The sequence below is a fragment of the Phyllostomus hastatus genome, unplaced genomic scaffold (assembly GCF_019186645.2).
Source record: "Phyllostomus hastatus isolate PE091 unplaced genomic scaffold, TTU_PhHast_1.1 phas_scaffold_78, whole genome shotgun sequence".
Taxonomy (NCBI): Eukaryota; Metazoa; Chordata; class Mammalia; order Chiroptera; family Phyllostomidae; genus Phyllostomus; species Phyllostomus hastatus.
In genome coordinates, this window is record NW_025334041.1 from 94,018,448 (window position 1) to 94,044,292 (window position 25,845).

A 25,845-nucleotide genomic window follows, 5' to 3' on the forward strand; every position below is an offset into this window, starting at 1 on the left:
ACTAATCTGCTTTCAGGTATAGATTAATTTGCATTTTTAAAAGAATTTCAAATAAATGAAACCACATATTATGTATTCTTTTGTTCTAGCTTCTTTGACACAGCATGATGGTTTTGAGATCTATCCATATTGTTGTGTTTATCAGTAATTAATTCTTTCTTATTGCTTAATAGAGTCCCATTATATGAATATAATACAATTTGTTTATCCATTTCACCAACTGATAGACATATGGGTTGTCCTAGTTTTGGGCTACTATGAATAAAGCTGGTATGAACTTATATGTACAGTTTTTTGTGTGTGGATATATGTTTTTACTTTTCTTAGGTATGTTTTTACTACCTTGGAGTAGAATGCCTAGGTCATAGGGCAGGTATATATTTAACCTTATGAGAAACCGCCAAAGTATTTCTAAGTGGATTTATCAGTTTAAATTTATATTCCACCAGCAGTATGTAAGTGTTCCAGTTGCTTCACATCCTTGCCAACACTTGGTATTGTCATTCTCTTTCATTTGAGCCATTCTAGTGAGTACATAGAGGTTAATGTTTATTTTCCTGATGACTAATGATGTTGAGCATTTTTTCATGTGCTTACTTGCTGTTCATTTGTCTTTGTGAAGTCTTTTTACATATGACTTTGTCAAACCAAATCGTTTTCCTATTTTAAAAAATTGGGTTTATATTCTTTTCATTGAGTTATAGGAGCCCTTACTACATTCCAGATACAAATCCTTATTATGTATATGTATTGCAAGTATTTTTTTGCATACTGTGGCATGCTCTTTAATTTCCTAATGATACCTGTCAAAGATTAGACATTTGTACTTTTGATAGCATCCAATTCATTAGCTTTTTATTTTTATGATTGATGTTACTTGTGTCCTAGCCAACAAATCTTTATCTGTTTTATTGTTTCTTTAAATGTGTTTCAGCTCTATTCTGTCTTTCCTCTCCTCCTGAGATTCTAATTACACATGTTAGACCTTTCATGGAATCTCTTATGACTCTTTCTTCCTCCCTGTCTCTTTTCCTCCCCTTTCTTTTCATTTTTTTTGGATGAAAAATATTTCATCCTTTTGAATCTCTCATATCATTTTGGGTCTTGTCTTCTAACCTGTCTTTCAGTTCACTGATTCTCTTTTCAGCTATGTCTAAAATGTTGTTAAGCCTGTCTACTAAGTTTTTAATTGCTATTATTTTTATATTTCCAGAACTTTCATTTGTTTAATTTATGTAGTTTCTGTAGATCATACCCCTCTCCTTCTAGCAATCACCCCACTGTTGATATCATGTTTTAATTTCAATGATGTTTTTCTATTTTGTTTTTTACCTTTTGCATATGTTTATCTGTATGTTAGAAAAATAGGATATTATCCTTATTTGATAATAGGATATTATCCTTATTTGATAAACAATATTTTATCTTCCCGAGAATATTATATTGTGCTATTAAGGTTTTTTCATTGTCTCTATTTTTTTAAAGTTGTTTTTTTCTGTTTATTTTGGTCTTTTCCATGTGAGAAGATCTCCTTAGCTGTCTGCTGATTCTTTGTTGGCCAGTCTTATTTAAGAGTACAAAATGAGAAGCAATTGAAAGCTGAGTGCATGAGTAGGGAGGGATGGTTGACTGGGAGTTTTACTGTGTCCATTGTCATTATCTTTGGGTCTTTCCTCTTGAGTAGGTAACATTCTCCGCAGAAGATGTAGTCTCCTCTCCATAGAACTGCCAAGATCTAGAAACTGATGTGGGAGCAATTGTAGTCAATTATGTCATGATCTTAGTGCCTGTCTTTATTCAGTGAAGTAAATGTCACTCACGACTCCCAATCAAAGATCCTCTGTTTACCATCTCGAGGAAGAGGACTCTATAGTCTTTTACAGGAATTAGGGAGGGGCATTCACCTGACTGCATGGAGTGGGGAGGGTGTTTAAGGATCTACCTCTTTTTCAAACAGATTTCAATTAATCTTCTTTTTTTTACTCCTCCTACTTCCAAATTTCTTTGTGTTGTTTATTCCTCAAACTTTTGCTGATTGTGGAGTATCAGTTTGCTCTGCTCCCAGGTTAGGATTCAGCATTTTTGGGGGGGCAGGTCTGCTAAGTCCTTTTACACTCTTTTATTTGCCTTTCATCTTCCAGATCGATGCTGTTCCCTGTACCCTCACTGTCTCCATCCTGGTAGATTGTGCACTTTTAACAAATGTCCTTATTGTTGGTTTAGAAGATTAGAAAAAGTTCATCCCTGCATTTGACCTTCTCTCTTTACCCAGAAGTCCAACTACATTTGTTCACTTTTAAGATATAATTTTTGCATTTGTCCCATTTTAATTTTTATTGTAGTTAAATTATTTTTATTTACTACATTAAACAAATTACCAAGACCAAAGTGTACTGTTCCTTTTATCTGTGAGGTTAGAAATCCTTTTTTTTGTACTATAACAACCCTAATGGAAATCTGTCAGTTCAGTTTTTATTTTACAAAGTAATTATACAGAAGAGTATGAAGAGAAAATATGTGAAAAAATATTTACAGTGGGGTTTATATTCTTTTATGGCATTTACACCCAGAAGGCCTGCTTTCTCCTTTGCACTCCCACATGTCCTCAGCCACATGTCCTCAGCTCTTTAAGGACTACTGATATATGATCCATATGATGTTTGCAGGTTTTAAGAATATGTAACAGAAGAGTGGTAGATACAAGAAAAGAGTAGATAAAATTCATTATCTGTTAGATTCATGAGGTATTTAATAATTGTTTTTGACATCTCATGAACTTAGGCCTTTTTAAATTTTCTGGTTATTTTAGCTTCTACTTTTATATCATATTGTACAAATTAGTGGTGGTATATAACTCATCACACTGCCATTCTCTGGAAATTTACTTGAAATTTCCCTCACACCAAAGCTTTGTCATTAGATCTTGCTGTTAGACAGCTTTCACCAAATTCTTCTTAGGAATCTGTGGTTCTTTTTTTCTTCTTTCTCTCACACTGTGTCTACTTCTATCTCTTTCTCCCCCTTTTTCTTTCTCCTCCCCACTTTCCCTCTCCTTTTCTTCCCTCCTAATACTATATCACGGTATCTTAATAAAGATATTGGCAGGATTTAAACTGGACAGGATTTAAGGTCCAAGGTCCTCTGCCTTTCTCCTTTCCCCTGCATCTTACTACATTTTGAGTGTGTGTGTAGTTCTGTCTTGATCATTTGCCCTTATGTCTTGCATGACTATTAACCAGCTTTCATAGCTAGAAACTGACCCAATACAGATGCTATTCTATACTCCTGTTCAGAATAAAATTTTTCAAATGTCTCCTTCCTTAAACATTTAGACCAAAACTAGAACTGAAAGTTTGGAAGGGACAAGGCTTGAGGAAAGCCCCTTTTATTTATTGTGCTTCAAGAAGTAATTTAGTATATCGTTTGAATTATACACAGAGAGTCAGTATCATGAAAAAAACAGTTAACATTTCTTTGATAGGCCAGCTCATTTAAACATTTAATAATATAAGAAATAGCATTCTCCCTGTTTTACAGATAGGAATCAAGCACCAAAAAGGCACTACCCAGTAATTCTGCCAAATCACTTGCTGCTAAGTAGGAAGAGAACTTGAACTTATTTCTTTCTATCTTGAAATCTGATGTTTTACCTAGGGTACTTTATGAGTTCTGACTACTTACGCAAGCCCTGGGGAAGAAAGGGGGTGGCAGGTACGTTAAACCTTAATAGATTAGAGCTATTTATTGTTTATTTGGGGAAATTTTGTTAGTTTTCAGTGCATGGCTTTGATAAATTTCAAAAGACTCAAATATAAATAGCTTGACATATAACCTACTTTTCAAATTATAATAAAATTCATTAACTTGGAGAAAAATTTTCTTTTATAAAGAAGATTGGGGTATATGGTAGGGGGTGTGTGTACATTTTACAGCTTACAAAGCATTCTATTACCACAACACCTCTAAAGTTAGCTATCGTATTTGTGGGAAATGAGGTTTACATTCAAAGACATATGCAACTGTTCTGTTTGAATTGATTAAAATTTTGATACGTTTTTCCAGCTTGCCCCTCTAAAAGATGATACTTTTTACAACAGTGTAGGGCAACCTCATATCCTTGTGCAAGTAGGAATTATAATATTCTTTCATACTTTCTAACCAACATGTAGAAATTGCCTTGTTTTAATTTGCATTTATTTTATTTGCAAAGGAGGGTTCACATCTTTTTATATGTTTACTACCGTTAGAGTTTCTTTTTATCTGGTTATTTGACTTTTTAAAAATTGATTAGTAAGAACTCTTTGGACATAATGGTTATTCATCTTTTATGTATTTAATTTCTCACAGCCTGTCACTTACCTTTGTCTATGGTCATTCCATAAACTTAAATTTCTAATTTTTATGGAACTTTTCATCTAGGAACAAATTTCTCTGTATTTAAAGAGTTCTTTGTTTAGGTCTTTCAATTGTATTGTACTTTATAGCTTACTTTCATCAATTTATTCTGATATATTTTGGGATTTTTTTGTTTTTAAGATGTTTTTGAGTTTTAATTGCAATTTGGGTGGGATTTTTTTTTCATAACCTTTTCTATTTTGTTATTAGGAAAGTAATTTGTGTATGTTTGTGTGTGTGTGTAATATTTATATTGCAATTGCCTAACTTACCGGTCTCCATTGTTGATGCTAATGGGTTTTAGTTGATTATCTAGGTATGCATTTACCTTATTTGCAAATTTTTACTATATATATTTATTATATGTACATGTATGCAAATGCACATACACATATGTATGTTTGTGTGTATCTTATAGAATTGACTAGGGCCTCCACAACATGTTAGATAATAGTGGTGATGCCTTACTAATGGTGAAACTTGTGTGACCCTCACTAATAGGAATGTTTATAGAGCTTTACTATTAAGTATATTGTTAACTCTTTTTTTTAATAGATATTCTTTATTTAAGGAAGCTTGTTCTTAGTGCAAGTTTAGTAAGTTTACAAAGGCAGAAATGGAGGAGAACAGGTAGTAAACTGAGATTTTAATGGAAGGACCATGTATAATTATCTGCAAGTGTTCCCTCAGAAACCATCCAATTTATCCAAGAAAGAACCCTCTGATCCCTTGTCCAAAGAAGTATAAACTTGGCTGTCTGAGTGCCCAAGTAGGGTCGGGTAGGCAGTTGCAGGTCTCTTTTCAGACTGTAAACTCTCACTGAACCCTCCTGTTTTCCTTGTAGGGCTTCACTCCAGACATCCTCTTGTCAGGGGCTCCTGAGTGCACATACCACTAGTTCATTTCCCAGAGTAAATTGTCTGCTCTTGCTTGGTGTCAAGGAAGGGGAGCGGGGGGTCAATCCATTCCTTATACAAGCCTTCCACCACTTGCTCTTCATTTAGCCTCTTGTTTTGCCCTCCAGTGTCATGTGCCTTCAGTCCTCGGCTTTGCCGGGTTTGGAGGAACAAGTGTCCCCTTTTGCTGACACTTAGGGATCAGTTTCCTGGGCTCCGCTGCTTTCCACTCCTGCATCTTCTTTCTGTCCTCATGTATTGAGATTTGGGGAAAGGAATTACTTTCTTGTTTCATTATTAGATAGAGTTTCTGTTTTCTGTTTCTCATTCTTCATCTTATTTTGAGATGATTTTCCAGGGCAGGGCACAGAAAAGTCTTTTTTTTGCCATCTTGAAACTAGAAGTCTGATGATTTTATAGTAACAAGTTCCTTTAGTATATTTAAAAAGTAATATCTAAAAATTAATTTAAAAATTGAATAAATAAGTCCTTATCCCTAAGGATATATTCAGTATAAATCAAGTTGAACACACAGACTGCTTCCAATCTTGTAATTTTCCTGGGGTAACTTGGAATAATTTTAAAATAATTCTCCTTCTAGAGTTCTTGAATTATGTATTGAAGAGACCTTTTTCAACAATTAATAGATTCTCAGCAATTAACAATTAATTTGTCTCCTTGGTATTTCAAAACAAATTTTACTTTTAAAAGCTGTTTTTCTTAGTAGTAATTTTGAAGTGAACTTGTATTTATGATTATTGAAATTGAATCATTTGATACATTGAAGTCTCTCAAATCTGCAAGTTCACTTTACTAATATTTTACTGAGGATGCTAGTTTTCAAAACTCAGATTCTAGGAGGAATATATTTGTACCCTCTTAGCCATACCCAGCTGTTAACAGTTTTTGTTGAGATGTCTTTGCTTTCCTGGGGTTGTTAACTCTAGAGGTACATGAAATTTGGTCTCCAAGTTTCCTTCTCATTAGCGTATGACACTAACAGACAAACTGAGCCATCCCTGTCTTTATGTCTATCCCAGAACTTTTCATTCATTGTAGCTGTTCTGTTTTTGCTTATTCCCCACCGCACCTCCACTCCAACTCCACCTTGCCATCTCCACAGATTTCCTCATGATTATTTTCAATCACATCCCTCAGAGTTAGGCTAGCATCAGCACCTAGATTATCGGATAGCACAATGGAAATTTTCCTTGTTAAAACTCACAACCTAGAAATAGTAATTCTCCTGTTACTGGGTCAGTAGAGCTGTACAACTTAATTTGGACCTGCAAATCCATTCTATCTTTACTGATTTGTCTTTGCGTTTCCCCTCTTGCCTGTCAAAAACATTCAACCTTTTTAATACTACCTAAAGGATTTCATTGCCAAGAGTAGTAGGAAAAGCTGGAGTGAGAAGGTCTTGTGTCTCACTTCATTTTCTTTTTTTCTCAGCACTGTAGGGAAAAACAATGTGGAGGATTTGTAGAGGTTTTTATGCATAGCTGACATAAATTTTATTCATCAAAAGAGACACCCAGCCTGAGACTGTTAGCCACTATATCATGGGTCTGATATCAGAGACTGTGGGGGGAAAGAGGAGTGGGGTTGAGGCGAGGAGAGGGTGGAGGTGAGGAGATGTGGGGGAGGAGTCTTTACCTCAGCTAAGCGGTAGAGTCCAGCTGGCTAATAGGAGAGTATTCTCCCTTCCTTTCTTACCTTCTTTCTGCCACTGCACCTGACACCAGTCCTGACACAAGGTGAAGAACAGGCCCTTTTTGAGGCAGATGTTCAAGGTTATAGCAGACTGGAGAGTGGGGAGGAGGAGGAGAAAAAGGAAATCTCAGGCAGTTATGCTGGGTGAGAAGAGGGAAGAGTTTCTATTGTTACTAACCTCATTATAAAGCCTAGTTCCCAACTGGCTATTTGTGTGCAAGAAAAATACATAAATGTGTATATGTATGCATGTGTATGTGTAGGAAGAAGAACAGAGAGCAGCGGATAATACCTCTAGCTGCTCAAACAATTATTGTCATTTCCCTATTGGTAAAAGTCTATATTTGTACTGTCTTTGTTAGTATTAATGAGACCAAGAGATGTGTAGGATTCAAAAGACTTTAGAGTTTTAAGGGCATTAATAGTAATTTAGAAACCCCAATATCAGTGCTAATCACCTAGTTTTCTTTCTGTCTTCATTATCTCTTAAAGCTGCCTACTCATCTCCATCCACAGCAGCATGCCTTAATATACTATTTCTTGCTTGAATTACTTCTTTAGTTTACTATGTGTGTTCATTTCCCTTATTGTGTACCTTCCTCCTCTAATTCACACTGCAACCAGGTGAGCATCCCTGAAGACAAATATGACTATGCCATTCCATTGCTTAACGCCCTTCTGTGGCACCACATCACCATGAGTGTAAAATCTAATCCCCTTAGCACAGGGGCCGTAGTTCCATGATCTCAGGTCCGTGTTCTCCTTGTACCCCCCAGCCGCATGTCCTGAGCTCTTTAGACACCACTGACTTACAGTTGCCAGAACTTTCCTGACACCCTCTGGTTTTTGCACCACAGAGTTTTCTTTTGTTTAAAAAATATATTTTATTGATTATGCTATTACAGTTGTCCCATTTTCCCCCTTCACTCCCCTCCACCCTGTACATCCTCTCCCACCCACTTCCCCCCCTTTAGTTCATGTCCATGTGTCATACTTATAAGTTCTTCAGCTTCTACATTTCCCATACTATTCTTACCTGCCCCCTGTCTATTTCCTACCTACAATCTATGCTACTTATTCCCTGTACCTTTCCCCCCTCTCTCCTCCTCCCACTTCTCTGTTGCTAACCCTCCATGTGATCTCCATTTCTGTGGTTCTGTTCCTGTTCTAGTTGTTTGCTTAGTTTCTTTTGTTTTTGCTTTAGGTGTGGTTGTTCATAATTGTGAGTTTGCTGTCCTTTTACTATACATGTTTTTTTCTGTGTCTTCTTTTCTTAGATAAGTCCCTTTAACATTTCATAAAATAAGGGCTTGGTGATGATGAACTCCTTTAACTTGACCTTCTCTGAGAAGCTCTTTATCTGCCCTTCCATTCTAAATGAAAGCTTTGCTGGATAGAGTAATCTGGGATATAGGTCCTTGTCTTTCATGACTTGGAATACTTCTTTCCAGCCCCTTCTTGCCTGCAAGGTCTCTTTTGAGAAATCAGCTGACAGTCTGATGGGAACTCCTTTGTAGGTTACTGTCCCCTTATCTCTTGCTGCTTCTAGGATTCTCTCCTTCATTTTTACCTTGGCTAATGTAATTATGATGTGCCTTGGTGTGTTTCTTCTTGGGTCCAACTCCTTTGGGGCTCTCTGAGCTTCCTGGACTTCCTGGAAGTCTATATTCTTTGCCAGAAGGGGGAAGTTCTCCTTTACTATTTGTTCAAATACATTTTCAATCTGTTGCTCTACCTCTTCCCCTTCTGGTACCCCTATAATTCGGATGTTGGAACATTTAAAGATATCCTGGAGGTTCCTAAGCTTCTCCTCGTTTTTTTGAATTCTTATTTCTCCATTCTTTCCTGTTTGGTTGTTTCTTTCTTCCTTCTGGTGCACTCTATTGTTTTGAGTCCCAGTTTCCTTCCCATCACTGTTGGTTCCCTGTGCATTTTCCTTCATTTCTTTTATGGTAACCTGCATTTGTTCATCTAATTTGCGACCAAGATCAGCCAATTCTGTGAGCTTCCTGATCACCAGTGTTTTGAACTGTGCATCTGATAGGTTAGCTATCTCTTTGTTGCTCAAAAGGATGAGTTCTGGGGCACTGATTTGTTCTTCTGTCTGAGCCATCTCTCTCTCTCTCTCTCTTATTTTTTTTTTTGGTCTGGTCACTCCTGTTATGGTGAGGGGCGGAGCCTTAGGTGTTCACCAGGGCTGGGCACCCCAGTTGCTAGAGTGTGACGTTGTATATGGGGGTGGGGGCGGGGGGGGAGGGAACAATGGCAGTAGCTCCGTTCTCCGTGGGACCTCAGTCCCTTCCCTGGGATCCTTGGTTGCGTGCTCTGCTGTATTCCACAATCACCACCTTACTGGGTCTGCCAGCTGCTGCTTGTGTACTCAGGGCCCACCTGCTGTGATCTTGCACACCCCAGATGCCTTACGTGCTCCTGGTTGCCTTATGCACCCAATTCTCCCTGTTCTCACCGTGACCCACACCTGGCTGCTTGTCTCTGCCCCTCCTACCGGTCTGGATGAACGGGTCTATTTCAACTTCTTGGCTGTCCGACTTCCATTCAGATAAATTTTCTGTCAGTTCTGGGTGTTATTCTGCCTCTAAATTGTTGTTGTTCCAATCTTGGTTATGCGTGGAGGTATAGTGTGTCCACCTATGCCTCCATCTTGCCAGAAGTCATCCAGAGTTTTCTTTCTTAGGAACATACTTTCCCCATTATTTACCCAGTTAATTCTAAGTAATTTTAGAGATCAGAGTAGGTGTCACTTCCCCTACCAGACTGAGCTTAGGATGACTTACATGTTCCCTCTAAATATATCCCTGTCATGGCCACCACTGTTATGTAATTTTATGATTTTTATCAATATTATTAATTATTATTAAATTGTATTATCACTTTATTCGCTTTATTCTCTCCTATTGATAGATAATGGGTTCCCTATGGACAGAAATTCTGTATTCTCAGTAAAGATCTCACCACATAGGTGGTGCCCTCCAAAATAATGAAGTGTAGAGCCCTTCTATGTTATAGTTGAGAAACCAAGGTGTAGAGAGATAAACCACCTTGCAGGCAATCACACCATATTTAGAGGCAGAGCCTGCCTTGTAGTCTAGTGTTTGTTTCCCTCTCTCAGGAATTACAGACTCAGTTGTCTATAAGGGCCAGATAAGCAACATATATGAGAAAAATGGACTTTTTCAACAATATTCTGTCATTTTTCTGGAACATATGCCTTTTTTACACTATATTTTCTATGATAAAGAAATATTTTGGTACGAGAAATATTTTATTTTCCCCTTAAGTTACCTCATGAGAAAAAACTATAATGATAAGGAGACCTGGTTGATGTGGCTCAGTGGATTGAGCGCCGGTCTGTGAAACAAAGGGATGCTGGTTCGATTCCCAGTCAGGGCAAATGCTTGGGTTGTGGGCCAGGTCCCCAGTAGGGGGCACATGAGAAGCAACCACGTATTGATGTTTTTCTTTCTCTCTCCCTCCCTTGCCCTGTCTGAAATAAATAAATAAAATCTTTTTTAAGTACAATAAAAAAATTATTGACTTTAAATCTAAAATAACAAAACAAAAAAATAAACAAAAAAACCCCCAGTAGTGTGAAGGTAATAGTTATATTGTGACTTGATGAATTATAGATTAGTATATTTTCTTCTTTGGGGTGCTATGGGACTTTGTAGATAAATTGGCATTTCTCATATTGTCGTTTCAGTCTTTGGATTCATGCTCTAGCTTAGCTCTCAGAATCTGTTGACCTTTCCAGTGTCATTTCTAGTGGTTGAACTCCTTACTCACATTTATGTACACATATACATACCCTAAGCTCCAACTTTACTAAAACTGTGGTTCCCCCAACATACCGTTTTTAATGCCTCTCTTTCTCTCTTTTCTTCTTTCCTGCCACCTGTGCTTGAATCAGCCTCGGTCTCTGGCCCTCCATCACCCGCTCTCATTTTTAGGTCTTGGATGAGCTCCCACCTCAGGCCTCCAAGTTCAGAAGGCATAGACTTGCATGGGGTGCATGCATGTGTGTATGCAGAGTACACAAACACTTTACAAGCATATTATTCAAGTGCCCCAGTTTGAACTTGCTTATAATTGTCTAATAAAGTTAAAGCACAGTCCGGGATTGAACTGTGTGGTTCTTGAATTTTCAGAAGGTGGTATACTGCCTTTGGTATCAAATTTGATTAAACTTGATAATTTCAATGCCATTCGACTCTTTTGAGGAGGAGGAATTAAATTGCTTCTTATTCCTGTGCTTACCCTGGAGAATGAATTTTTCCCATTGACTAAAGAATAGAAGATGTGTAAATTTAAAATTATGTTGGCGACGTAAAAGAGAGAACTGTACTTCTTTTTCCTCAGAAGGAGCAGGTTTAGGGCATTACTGGCATGTGGTAAAAATGGAGTAATTGCGCAACACCAACTTCTTTGGGATGCAGCCTCCCAGCCCCTGCTATGTGATTAGGTATGTACGACCCCTGGCGTGCTTGAGGAGGGAGCTTGCAGAGGATCAGGAAGGAAAAATCTTTTAGCACATCTCAGGTACTGAAGAGATTTGATTTAATTTTACATGTTACGCATGGTAATCTGGTTCCCTTGGCAACCTCCAGTTTGGCCCGACTTTACAACTGGAGGATGACAGGAAACATTGCATACTTGATGGCATCACTTGGAAGTGGCTGTAGAGAACAGAGTGTGCCTCAAAAGAGGGGAGAAGTAGGTTACTGAAAGAGAACACAGGGGACAGGTAAGTTAGCTCTCTGTATCTCAGGGACTCATGAGGATTTCATTGATGAGGGAGGTTCCAGAACTACCTATAGTAGAGCAGTTTGGGGTCTCAGGGAAAGGGCTCAAGTCTTGTCAATCTTTTAAGGTATAATAATTTTATTATTTGTGATTGCAGGTAAGGTTTTAATTTAAAAACAACAATAACAGTTACCATTTATTAAGTACATGCCAGGGATCTTACTTGGTTCCTCACATTCACAGTTTCATTAAATCCTTACAATATTCCTGCAGGGAGAGTATTCATATCCTATTACAGGTGGGGAAACCTGTATTTGTTGATTTTTTAAAGTATGGAGGCTGAAGGAAGGTGGGGCAACATTGACTACAAGATTTCAGCTTTAAGAGAAATTGTTCTTTTTTTTTTTTTTTAGTGATCTCCAAGTCCTTAAAAGAGTTCTTAATAGACTCTATTATAAAACAGTATACTAACTAAAGTTTGTTAATGATGAACTTTAGTCATTCAGAAAATTTTAAATTGTAATTAACTTTGTCTAATTCTCTCATTTTTACACATTAGGAAATTAAATGACAGAAATTTAGGAAATACCAAAGCCAGGTCTTCTGAGTGCTAGTAATTTGTACATTATACCATGCCCATAGACTTTCTTTTTTAAAAAACATATTTTATTGATTATGCTATTACAGTTGTCCCAATTTTTTCCCCCTTTGTCCTCCTCTGCCCAATACTCCTCTTCCCTCCAGCAGTCTCCTCCCTTAGTTCATGTCCATGGGTTGTGCATGTAAGTTCTTTGGCTTCTCCATTTCCTATACTACTCTTGACATCTCCCTGTCTATTTTGTACCTACCATTTATGCTTCTTATTCCTGTGCCTTTTCCCTCATTCTCCCCCTTTCCTCTTCCAGCTAATAACCCTCCATGTGATCTCCATACCTATGATTCTGTTCCTGTTCTGGTTGCTTAGTTTGTTTTTTTTTTTAGATTCAGTCGTTGATAGTTGTGAATTTGTTGCCCTTTTAATGTTGATAGTTTTGATCTTTTTCTTAAATAAGTCCCTGCAACATTTCATGTAGTAATGGCTTGGAGAGCCATCATACTAAGTGAACTTTTTGGCTACTCCAATAGATAGATGGACAGACAGAGAGATGTACCTGGGTCTTGAGGTGGATGTGAGTGATAATGACTGGCCAGTGATAGATACCATATGTGGTATTTTCTGGACTTACATGTGTATGCTTCTGTCACCTGCACAGAATGCTGTATACTGAGGCAGGACATGTCATTACCTTTCTTCAAGGCGAAAGCTACGGGAGTCTAATGGCACACTGGGAAATCTTAGTGTCACATGCTTACTGTGCAGAGCATTTTTCCTGAATTTTATTTAATCCTCATCATGACCATGATTGTGAATGTTATTTCTTCATTTTAGCAATTTTCTCAGTTGTTTTATTAATCATTCCTAGAACATTCTCCCTAACATTTTATTATGAAAATTTTCAAACATGTAGTAAAGCTGAAAGAATGGTCCAGTGAACACCCATAGGCCCACCTAGATTCTGCAGTTGTTACTGTTCTTCTATATTTGCTTTATTATATATCTAGCTATCAATTTATCTACCCACCCACCTTAGTTTTTGTTGTATTCCAAAGTGAGTTACAGCCCTGGCTGGTGTGGCTCTGTGGATTGAGTGCCAGGCTTTAAATGTACCTTTTACTCCTAAACACGTACATGTGTGTATAATTAATTAGATATAGTTAAAAATGTGTTATTCCTATTAAAAGACAAAACCAAGCTAAGCCTTCAAGTCTGTGTTTTAGGGACATAGTATGTACTCAGTTACTTTGGGCCTTTCCCTATGAAATAATAAGGTATTTTAAGAAAAAATGTAAGCTACTCATGTTAAAAAACACTTGTACCTCATTAATGAGAAACAGAAATCTGTAGGGAGGTGGGGGATACCCCTGTTGAATTCCTAGGCCACAGCAAGCCACTGTTGCAAAGTGACATCTTAACCTCATTTCTGATTGTAAATGAGGCTGAGGTCACTGCCACATTTCTGAACATTAACTTCTCTCCCAAAAAGGGGAGTTTGATTAGCAAATTAGTTAAGCACTTTAGTAATGATACTGGAACTTAATTTCAATAAACATTTTTTCCCTTCTCTCTTGTTTCTGGGTGTGACTAAATTGCCTACAGCATGCTGCATGGTTGCTGGTAAAACAGGAAATGGGGTAAGTAATTTAGGTAGGGAATTTTTACCACCATTTAAATATAAGCTACCTGATTCTTAAAGTACTTTTACTACTACTGTCTCTTTTTTTAGAGTGAGTTCACTGGCTACTAGATAAATTGGCACAAAGAAAATTTTTATAGTACAAATTTAGGTGTCAGCCTTGCTTAATTGGTTTATTTGCATAGCATGTTAGCAGTCTATGAAAAGATTCATTTTTTTGGTAGATTTAACATTAATATAAATACATACTTTATATTTATTTGTCAGTTATATAATGTAGTTTGGCAAGTTATTTTAAAATAATAAATTTTATACTGATTTTAGAAACTAAATTTGATAAACAAAGTCTCTAAACAGTCTCACATGTTCAAGTCAGAGTTTGGTTGCCACCTAAACTTGAAAAAAAAGTTTAATTGTACAGAGCTGGATTGGATTTAAAATTGGATTTTAAAACTAAAATTTCTCTACCAATTTGAAGGACCATGTGACTGCTGGAGGTTCCTGGGTGCACTGGAGAGAAAAGTTCAGAGAGAAGTATAGATGTCTGTATTAAAATCTAGGACTTCAGTGAGTGATTTATTTAAAAAAGTGATCACTTAATCACTTTTTTTGGTTTTAGTTTGTTTTATATTTCACATCTACATTTTAAGGGGGGTAATAACCACATGTTTATCAAAGGTTTTGGAGTTTAGTTAGGTTAGTCTCAAATGCTTGTGATTCTGGCATAATACAATTTGATACTATATTTGAGACATTTTTTAGTGTATAGAACATGGTATTTTCTGTGTGTGTGTGTGTGTGTGTGCGCGCGTGTGTTTGCTGTTATCATTTTTAAAACATTTGACATCTAAGTGAAAAGAGGTCAGTGCCCCTGACTAAATAGTCAGGTATTTCACATTTTATTATTATTTAAATAAATTTTTTATTGTTGTTCAATTACAGTTGTCCCTATTTTTCCCATTGCTCACCCCTGCCAATCCCACCCCACCTCTCCCATGTTCAATCCTCCCTCCTGTTGCCCTTGTCCATACATGTTCCTTGACTTAACCCTTCCCCTTCTTTCCCTCATTATTCCCCCTCCTCTCTGGTCACTGTTGAATATGGCATTTTATGAATTTTTTATTTTCTATCCACATTGCTTGTGAGTTGCTATTGTTATTCCTTATTGATGGATTTTAAACTAAGCTTTATTAGTTCTTCAAAAAGATCTTGTTCAATATTCAATATAGGGATATAGGAACAGCAAAAATATAGAAAGAACATTAATCTTTATCCTTAGTGTCCCTAGGTCATTTTACGTTCAAAAGATTGTGAAAGAATTGCCATTAAATTGCCAAAAACTCAAGAAATTCAGAAAAAATTGCATTGATATTTTTGTTCATCTTTGCTTTAGTTGGTAGTCATGTTGTATCTATAGCAACAGTGATTGCAATGGACATCCTCATTAGTAGTTACCTGACAGAGGAGGGAAATGCAGTTACTAAGTACTAAATTGAGAGAGAATTTAACTTAATGACTGCTAATCCCTCTAAAGGACCATCAGGATATGCTAGGAACCTCTGTGAAAACAGTTACCCTAAATTATACTATAAAAGTTATTAGTCACATTCAACTTGTGGGATTGAAAATCTGGCACTTTAAGTATTGTATTTTTTCCTTATATATAAGGTTAAGGTTTCCAAGATGTGTTAACCCTTTCCCCTAGTTCTTTAATCCAGAAGGAAAAAAATACGTATAGTTGAAGTGGGGTTTTTTTGTTTTATTATTTATTTATTTATTTATTTATTTATTTAAAACTGGGCTGAGAAACTTGAAACATATTTCAAAGACTATGAAGGATAAAATACCAGTTTCCTGCACTGGCCAGCTGGCCTAATTGGTTGGAGCCTTGTCCCATACACCAAAAGGTTGTGTGTTTGATCCCCGATCGGGGCACATACCTAGATTGTGTGTTTGATCCCTAGTTGGGATGTGTACAGGAGGCAACTGATGGATCCGTGTTTCTCTTTCGTCTCTTTTTCTCTCTCTCCCCCCCACAACCCCCCTGCCAACTTCCTCTCTCTCTAAAAAAACATCAGTAAAACTATCCTTGGATGAGGATTAAAAAAAAAAAACCAGCTTTTGTAGCTCAGTGGATTGAGCGCAGGCCTGCAAACCAAAGGGTCGAGGTTCAATTCCCAGTCAGGGCACATGCCTGGGTTGCAGGCCAGTTCCCAGCAGGGGGTGCATGAGAGGCAACCATACATTGATGTTTCTCTCCCTCTCTCCTTCCCTTCCCCTTTAAAGATGGGTAAATAAAATCTTTAAAAAAATACCAGCTTTCTTAAATACATAATGAGTAATATTTTAATCCATTTTTAGGATTAACTTTTGCTGCAGCCCTTTGTACTCTAGGGTATAATCAGTTTTTAAATAATTTTCCATTCTTGTGTTCTCTGTTTCAACTTTTTATCTTTTAAAATGTATTCTCATTTGCTAATTATTTACCTTTCAATTGTGATGCTTTTAATGCAAACATCATTAAACTATTGATACAATATCAAGGTTGTCTTTTAAAATACCTAAAATATTTCTGATATTTAGGGAATTAGGAACAGCTTACAAAGCTCAAACACTTAGTGTTTGAATAAGTTCTTGCATGTAGAGAAATAATTTGATTATTTGTCTTGCTAGGGCTTATCTGGGTATTTCATTGTTAAATCACAGTACCAAAGCATATGAGAGCATTCCTTGTAACCAGTTACATTCTCAGGTGGATAAGAATGAGTTAGATAAACTCTTTCTTAATTTGCATTTTTAAAGGAACAATGGTCTTTATATATTTATTTTAAAAGATCAATTAAATTTAGCCATTAACTAAATTACTTTCTTGTTTTCAACCTTCAGTTAGTATTTTCTTTTGGTGTTGAAGAATTAAATTATAATGGATGTTGACTCCAAGTAGTCATTTCTAGCAGTGAAAATTAGACATTTAAAAAAATGAGTCACAAGTTGGCTTTTAATATCTCTTATTAAAAGTAGCTCTGTGTATAGCCATAAGACTGATTTGAAGTTTTAATTATATGAATAATATGGGCTTGTTAGTTTATTATTGATACTGCAGTGTTCTCAGCAGAGTAGAGCAGTTTTAATACTATCATACCATGTTTTTTTTCCCTCTTACCTCAGTTCCTTTCTATTACAATTTAGGTTGCAAACTAAAAGCTAGAAGTCATAATTGGGACTTCCCCAAACCTATCTGTTGGCTCATGAGTAGATTTGGGGGGAATGTCAGATTTTTATTCAGACATTTATCTGATATTAAGTTGATGAGCATTTCAGAACAGTGATACTTTAGGATTTAATATTTCTTCAGAAGTAAAGAAAAGTACAGGTTTTACACTGATTTCCCAAAAGTAAATTTCATTATCAGGAAGAGAATAGATGTAAACAGTTTTAGTCTGGATATTGTAATATGCAGTTTTGTAGTTTCTGAACAATAAATAGTCCTCTGTGTCCCACCTTTCTGTATTCTGATGCATTTTATAAATTCTGGAATCTGGCAATTCTAGTTCAGAAAAACTCATTAGTACGCTTTCTGTATTTGGAACTTTGTAAACTGTCTTATATGCCATTTTGAAAAACAGTTTCTTGATTTTGCTAGAATATAAGGTTCATGACCTCATGAATTTTTGTCTGTTTTGTTTTCTACTTTTTAGCTAATGTGTAAAATAGTGCCTGGAACATAGTAGGCAGTTAATAAATATTTTTAAATAATTACATAAGTTCTTTTAATAGAAGTGAAGTTTTTCATATCAGTGAATTAATTTTTGTTATTCAGAAAGCAGAATCTGTCACTGGGAAGAAATGACATAGTTCAGCTAAAAGAAGCCTACAAATGGATAACTCACCCGCTGTTTTCAGAGGAACTGGGTGTTCCCGTTGATGGAAAGGTATCGGGTCATCAGCATTGTTAATTATGTTCTTTAGTTTTACTAGTTTTACTTCATTATGTGGTAGAGGTATGGTTAGCCAAAAGAACCTTCCCTTTAAGTGATCCAATGATGGATTTTTTAAGCCTTTCAAATGTTAATTTCTGACAGTCTTAAATTGAGGTTAAAGATTTCTTTCTTTTTTAAAAACTTCTCTGTGATCCAAGATTTAGAAGTGTGACAGGGGCATTGTACACTAATTCACCTTAAAAGGTTAGAAATGAATCTAAGCCTTTAATATATTTAAATTTTAATTGTAGAGACAGATTTACTGATGCAATGTATAAATAATGGAGCATGCGTAGAGTCAACTCTAGACTATTTAAATTTCCTTATTTGTGGCTGATCTTGTTTTCAAATAGACAGAATCTACTCCACTACAGCTGATCTGTGCTGTCTGGCTGTTTAATGTTTGGCAGAGTCTGCCTTTGAAGCCAGACCACTTAGCCATCACCCCTGCTCCAGAGCAGACCTTGCCGCAGTCCCTGGAATGGACTGGACTCCAGTGAAGAGATCAACAAGTTTCCTGATGTGGAAACAGGACATATTTGCAGTTCATCTTAAGTTAGATTTTAATAGTATAGCCTCATTGCTTCGTCATTTTGCTTGAAGGAAATTCCCTGAATACCGGACACACCCCTATTCAAGTAAAATCATAAAACCACCTTTCAAAATTAAAGAGTTAAATATTTTCTTCTTTCCCTATTCTGAATTGTATAGCTCTGTCTCCCTCAGTTAATAAGAATAAACTGACTGTCCTGTAAACCGAATACTGAGAGAATAGAACATAAAGCCACCTCAGTATAAAGAGGAAATGAGGTAATGAAAGTACTTTGGAAATTAGAGAAGTCATTGATGCAAAATATTTTTACCTCAGGTTTTACTTTTGAAGCACAAATAGTTTTCTTACATGTTGAATCAGAACAGAAAATAGAAAACAAAAGCAGTAATAATGTTCTAATAGATTCAGAAGGACTGAAGTTTTCTTGAGTAAAAAGAATGGGTTGCAATTTTAATTTTATTTTGTAGGTTAGAATAGACAGCAAAAAAACTATTATGATTCTAGGGTAGCTAATAAGCTTGCTGACAATTCAGTGTAATCAGTAAACACAGTACTCAATAAAAAAATTAAGATTGTCACATGGTATGACATTCATACCTTTTTCTTAATGTGGAATTTTATATATGCTTTGTGGAAGTCAATGTACAAGAGTATATGAAATGAAACTGTGCTTTTTTATGTACAAGGATGTTTACTTTAGCATTTTTTTAATAATAGAAAAACTTACTACAACAAAAACATCCAATGATCCATACAGTTGAAAAGATGTCCATTTGCTTTATTCATTGAATAAAGCAATTATCCAAGAGTATGTTTAGTGTTCTAAGAAGTATATACTGTACATTCATGTTTATATTCATAAAAAGAGTTTGAAGAAAACACACCAAACTGTTACTAGTTCTCCCTTAGTCAAGTGAGATAAAAAATCCACCCCATATTTGATTATTTTACAATTTGTATGTATTCCTTTTGTAATAAAAAAATAAGATCTCTTTTTTAAAACTCAAATTTATTAAGAAATTTGAGCACTTTATAAAAGGCTCAGACAGAGTTTTTAAGCATGTGAGTAAAATGCTTTTTGCTTTGCTAATAATTCTAATCACAGCATTGACTGGAAAAACTTTTCATTTCTTTTGGTTCTCTTTCCAATTCCCTGTATTCTCGTTCATCCTCACACCTCATTTATATACACGTACAAAAAATCCTACAAATTTATTTTAAAATTTCTTTTAAACTTGTTTTTTTGGTAGGATCACCAATGATTGAATTTTAGAAGTGAGAAAAAGAAAAAAGACATTTTCCTTTACAGCTGCTTTATGAACAAGTTGGTTTGAAAATAGTAGTATTTCCAGTTTTTCTTGTCACTCTTTCTGAGCCAGTCTTTGAGAGTTAATTTCAGTTTCCATTCATAAGTTGTTAGATGTTGGTTTCCTTTTGCTCATTTTTAAACTGTCTTTATAACTTTTAGAGCCTGTTTGAAGTGAGTGTGGTCTTTGCCCACCCAGAAACAGTTGAGGATTGCCACTTCCTGTAAGTCCCCACGTAAACAACAATGTCGATTGTGTAACATTGTTAATGCCTTTGGTTTTCATGAAAATAGTATTGCTCCTCTTTCTAATCAAGTTCTATATCTGAACTTGTCATCTCTTAGTAGGTTTAAAATGTGCTAACATAAAGGACTAGGCAAACCAGTACAGCCTGTATAGGGAGCTATTTTGTCTACTCCTGATATCCTGAGTTTAGCATCCAGGTTATATAAAATGTATTTGAATTATATCCACCCCAAAATAAACTCATTAACCTTTTATATTAACTTGAATTTTACTTAGACGTGCAATATGCCCAGATTGTTTCAAGCCAGCCAAAAACAAACAGGTAAGGATTCCTGGTTCTTATTCTTTAGTGAGTTTTATCTGAGCTGAATATTCAAACTAACAACAACAACAAAAGGTCTGCATTAGTACTGTGGCAATCTATTAAGAATCAGTCTTTAAATCTTTCCATTTTCTACATTTGTTTTTTATTTTTTTCAACTGTCAACACCTTTGTCTCTGGGTAGAAAGCCGGAACACACAGTCATTCTCCTGTGTTCGTGTCACTGTCTGGCTTGTTGCCCTGGTGTGGAATTTGAAACCCGGGTTTCGGTGATGTTTCTGTTACCCTTTTGGGAATATCTGACATTTAGATTTTAATCCCCAAAATTGTGTCATCTTGGAAAATCCGTGGGAAGTTCAACAGCATTCCAAACTTCTGTCTAATATCCATTTTCTAGCAATTAGTGTTTTAACAATTATTTTATTATTTTTTTATAGTTAGAAATAATAACAAGAATTTTATGCTACATTTGCAAAAGGGGCATATTATTAAAACTCCCCTTTACTGTCTGATGTGAGCTGGTCTTTATGTTAATGAGCAGATTAGTTGGCATTCACGGTTAGCTTCAGTTAGATAGAGTGGCATGGCATGATTGGCAAGCTTTCACGTCCCAGTGATTTAGCTGCTTTTGTGCAGGCTCAGGCATTCCTAAATTATTGACATCCATTTCACTGTTCTGGTTGTTAAAAAGAATGTTAAGTTGATTGTCAAAGATACTTCATTTGGTCTTCCTCATGCTTTGACTACTTGCAGGGCCTTTTAGAATTGGTTAGGGGGTGGGGAGGAGGTGTTGTAACACTTGCTGAATGCCCTATGAAGAAATAATTAGAAATGCAAACCAAGCCCAAAGCAGTGCTTTCCTGCTTGTCTCATAAACGTTACCATGTTTGTTCAGCACCCTGAGGTTCACAGATGAAGTTGCTCTAATTTGGAAGCAGTAGACCATTGTCCCAAGCCCTGTTCCTCAGCCCTTACAAACTACAGGAATTGATGCTCACTGCTTTGCCATACCATTTGAGAAGCTCTGTCCTAATGACTATAAACCATATTCATATTGAAGATCTAGGTTTATTTTTTGTTATCTTTCAGTAAGTGTACATGCACCAGCATCAAATCATAGGATAAGGGAATTTTTGCCAAAGCATCATAGACACCACACCATTTGGCCAGTGGGCATTGTATAGTCTTAACTGTAGTTTTCCCTCCTTACCACTCAGAGTCAATTGAATGACCTTTTGAGATTCTTTCAGGCCTAATATTTCCTATCTGAACAAACAAGCATTTAATTTTCAGTTCTAACCCTACAATACCTTGGGGTTCCCTGGAATATGGTTTAGAAAATCATTGCCTTGATGATAAACTGTTGAGATATCTTCATTGTGCCCCTTTTCAGCCAAATGCAATTTCTCATAACAGAAGAAGTAATTGTGATTTATCATAGCAAACCATGTGTATATGCATGAATTTGGCTTTTTCCTATTTAAAAACCCCTAACTGGGACATTTGTTGTAGATTCTCGTCTATTCACTGTAGTGGGTTTGTTTCCTTTGTGGCTGTTGAGTGATGTTGAGTTGCTAGAGGCCAGGTAGGCTGGTTGGCTCTGTTTACCTTTTACCCCTACAGCCAACTCCTGAATTACATACTGTGGCCCCTGAGGGGATGTGGAGAAGAAAAGACAGATGAATTGATCTAAATTCCTCTCAAGGTCTGGGAAAAGCTATTCAAAGCACATTTCTTACAATGTCATCATTTTTATGTTTGAAAAATGCCACATTTTGAGGGGAGGAGGCCAAATGCACAACTGATGGTATGAACACTTAGGCTTTACTTATTTTCTTGATGCTATTAAGTATTACTGCCTTTTAAGTATGGTTTAAAATAACACTGTAATTTCTCCAACCATGTTCTTTGTTTCACCTGTGTTGTTTTCTTGTCTAGGTGATAACATGTCTTTTCTTTTCATTTTACCCTATATAGTCAGTATTCACTAGAATGGCAGTTGTGAAAGCTTTGAATAAGATAAAAGAAGAGGATTTCCTCAAGTAAGTAGAAGTATAGAAACAAGGAAGAATTGTGGAATTTTAGAATAAAGGGAATATCGGTGATAGTCTGGATTATCTATCTCGAAGACGAGACTGGATGTGTTTCAGGGACCACGATTGTGCCTTCATCATCATTATATCCTCCACCCCTGGCTCAGTGCCTGGCATGCAGTGGTAGTCAATAAATGTTTGGCAAGTAAATTTGAATTTATGAATGAATCCAACTTATTTACCTTTTAGAAGAGGATATTGTGGTTAAAAGTGGGAGTTGACTTGCTTAAGATTTCAACTGGGTGACAGAGAGTAGTGAATTTAGAGCCGGGTTTCCTGACTCTGCAGTCGAAATTCTGCATTTTGCAGTGTTCTCCATCACCAGAAGAGGGAAGAAAAGGCTCAGGAGTTCCCCACTTGTTAAACTATGTTGAAATACAATAAGCCTTATATTTTAATTCTCAGTATGTTTGTTTTATTTAATAAAATATTATCATAGTTATCCTTCTAGAATATCCTTGAATATCCTTGAATAAATTTCAAATAATGCCATTATGAAGAAGGTTCTGTATATTTTACTGACTAAAAATGAGCCTCAGAATGGAAATATTTTTATTAAATTTTAGAAAGCAAAGACACTTATTGTCTACAAGCAATAGTTCCTAAGATCCTAAGTGATTTCTTTGTTGAGATATCTTGGGAAACTGTATGCGATTTTCAAGCCAAGCATTGTGCCTTAAGCCTACATCTAGTCATTTATAGTCCGTGGCTTTGGAAGTTCCCAGATGGTAGACAGAGAATAAAGCCATGCATTGCTCCTCTCTGTCATAAGTTGAAGTTTCTTAGCTAAAAGGTCAGGGTCTGCCACATTCTACTGTTTTTTGGCTGTTTGGTCTGATTCCCAAGGTCATAGTTGAAACGAGAAGGAAAAACGAGAGATAAATGGTGAAGTATCCTCCCTTCAAGTGGGGCTCACATATGTGATCAGCCTCACCGCATACCAGCATAACCTGATGATTGAGGGTTTTTGTAAGCAGTGTTCATGGACAGCAAAATGTCTAAAGAACCTGGAGAGGCTTCTACTTCATATATGCAAATTTTTCTCCAAAGTCTCAAGGTTACTGGAAATTATTATTTGGGAACATGAGGCCGCCTGGGAATGAAAGGCAGTAGTAAATCAGGTCCTGATTTACTTAGTGTCTCCCTACAAGCAGTTCTCTAGAGGCCTAAAAGGCAGTCTGGTTCCTAACCTCAAAGTTAGGGAGATGCTTAGTCTTCAAGAGACTCAGGCCCTGGGTCTCGGACAGTGCTGATTCATTGCAGTTATGTGGTTCAATATCATGTCTGGAACATAGTAGCTGTAAAATTTATTTTGTTTTTGCAGGCAGTTTCCTTGTCCTCCAAACTCACCAAAGACTGTATGCACTGTTCTTGAAATTGAATGCGCTCATGGTGCTGTTTTTGTGGCTGGTAAAATTTTTAGTCGACAATATACTTACCCTGTCAACTTACCTCCTTTCTGAAAAACTCAACTGACTCCTCCTCTCTTTCCTTCTTATTGTTGTTATTAGGTTCCGGTTAGTTACCTCTTTCAGAACTAGAACTGATAGCCAGGCTTATTTTAGATTGTGTGACATTCTTAATGGTCACTCAGGAGATCTGTTATTTAAAATGCCATGCCAAAGGGAAGTGACACTTCCTAGGTTTTAATAGTTTTCATCAGAGATGGCCAAATGGAAATATGGGTAGATGTTGAGACCCAAAACACATCAGGAGAAACACAGCCTTAGAGAGAATTTTTTTTATATAACATGAAAGCAAACTTGAAAACATAATTTTATTATCTGCAAAATGACTAAACACTGGCTTCTGCCTGAAAAAAAAAAACTGTTGTATTGACTTTCCCAAGGGGTTATCTAGCGGACAGTTTTGTTTTGAAAGCTATAGCTGTTTTATAGTAATAGCTGAAATGAAATTTATCTTTAGTTTTGACTGTTGAATGAAATAGGGTAATGAAAGCTAGCTTCCTTAGGGTGGCTTTATTCATAAAGCAATTAGTCATATTCTGTTAGAGTGTTTTCTTTTAAATTGCAAAAACTTCAAAATCTTCTGTATTTGAACTCTTTGGAATACATTATCACTGATGACTGTTATATTGAAAGTATTATTAAGCAGGTATAAAAGCAGTAGTTGCTCTTTTTAAAAACATTATCCTTGGTGTGCTCTGTAGTATTATGACTTGTTCAGTCATCCAGTCAGATTAATAAATATATTGAGGATTCCTTTAGAACTCATTTAATGATTCATATCATCTTTAGTTATCTCTTCTATTGTTACCTTAAATATTATCACATAGTTATGTATATGTCTATGTGTTGGCTCCCCAGATTAGATCCATAAGTCAGTTGAAAGCTAAGCCTTGTTTAATGTCATAGGATATTGGCACTCAGTAATTAGTAGTTGCTTTTCTTTTTATCCCATTGTGTTATATCATTTCATCCAGCCTACCTTATATGTCTCTGGCAGGGAGGTATAATAAATACTCCAGGAATCTACCACAAACTCCTTGGATAATTGATGGAGAAAGGAAGCTGGAATCTTCAGTGGAAGAATTAATTTCAGATCATCTTTTGACAGTATTCAAAGCAGAGAGTGAGTGTTAAATTATTCATGTTTTAAATGCATTGTCATTAATGAATAGATTTGTTGGAGGTGGCAGGGAAGATTTCTGCATTTTGTAAACTGCCACCAAGTCTGGGCCCCTTGCCTGGCACTTTCCCATAAACAACAAACATGGGATTGCTGTGTTTGAGCTTCTCTGACCTCGACTGGATTTGAGCCAAGGTGTACAAGGATTTCTTTCCTTTTTCAAAATGATTGTCTGTCCTGGCTGGTGTGGCTCAGTGGATTGAGTGCCGGCTTATGAACCAAAGGGTCGCTGGTTTGATTCCCAGTCAGGGCACATCCTGGGTTGTGGTTCAGGTCCCCAGTAGGGGGCGTGCAAAAGGCAACCACACATTGATGTTTCTGTCCCTTTCTTTCTCTCTACCTTCCCTTCTCTCTAAACATAAATAAACAAAATCTTACCAAAAAAATGATTGCTCTTTCCTGGGGAAATTCAGAACAATCAAAACTACTTTAAATGAATGCACTTAAGCTCTGCCCTTGGGACACCTCTGCCTTGACCTCTTTTTAGGGAATATGAGGAAATTAAAGTACAGCTTGCACATTTAGTGCTTGGCAAATGTCTGGCTTCCATCATGGCCAATAAAATGCCCTCGGATGAAGTTTGAAGCCCAGAGAAAAGAAACCAACAGCTACCATTTTACAAAGACTTACTGGGAGTTGTGTTGTGTTTTAATTTCATAGATATTAATGAGCCTAGGTTTGTGGGATCAGTCGGAT

General features: G+C 36.3%; 1 protein-coding gene across 4 annotated transcripts in view; it reads left to right on the forward strand.

The window, feature by feature from the left end:
* Nucleotides 1-25,845, forward strand: part of PUS10 (pseudouridine synthase 10) — a 67,210-nt gene that overhangs the window by 20,810 nt on the left and 20,555 nt on the right. For all 4 annotated transcript variants that reach the window (XM_045828527.1, XM_045828525.1, XM_045828528.1 and 1 more), the window contains 7 exons: nucleotides 13,963-13,997; nucleotides 17,820-17,931; nucleotides 20,001-20,062; nucleotides 20,362-20,407; nucleotides 22,385-22,449; nucleotides 23,825-23,910; nucleotides 24,967-25,092. In XM_045828527.1, the coding sequence (XP_045684483.1) occupies nucleotides 13,963-13,997; nucleotides 17,820-17,931; nucleotides 20,001-20,062; nucleotides 20,362-20,407; nucleotides 22,385-22,449; nucleotides 23,825-23,910; nucleotides 24,967-25,092 (532 nt within the window). The remainder of the gene's footprint in view (nucleotides 1-13,962; nucleotides 13,998-17,819; nucleotides 17,932-20,000; nucleotides 20,063-20,361; nucleotides 20,408-22,384; nucleotides 22,450-23,824; nucleotides 23,911-24,966; nucleotides 25,093-25,845) is intronic.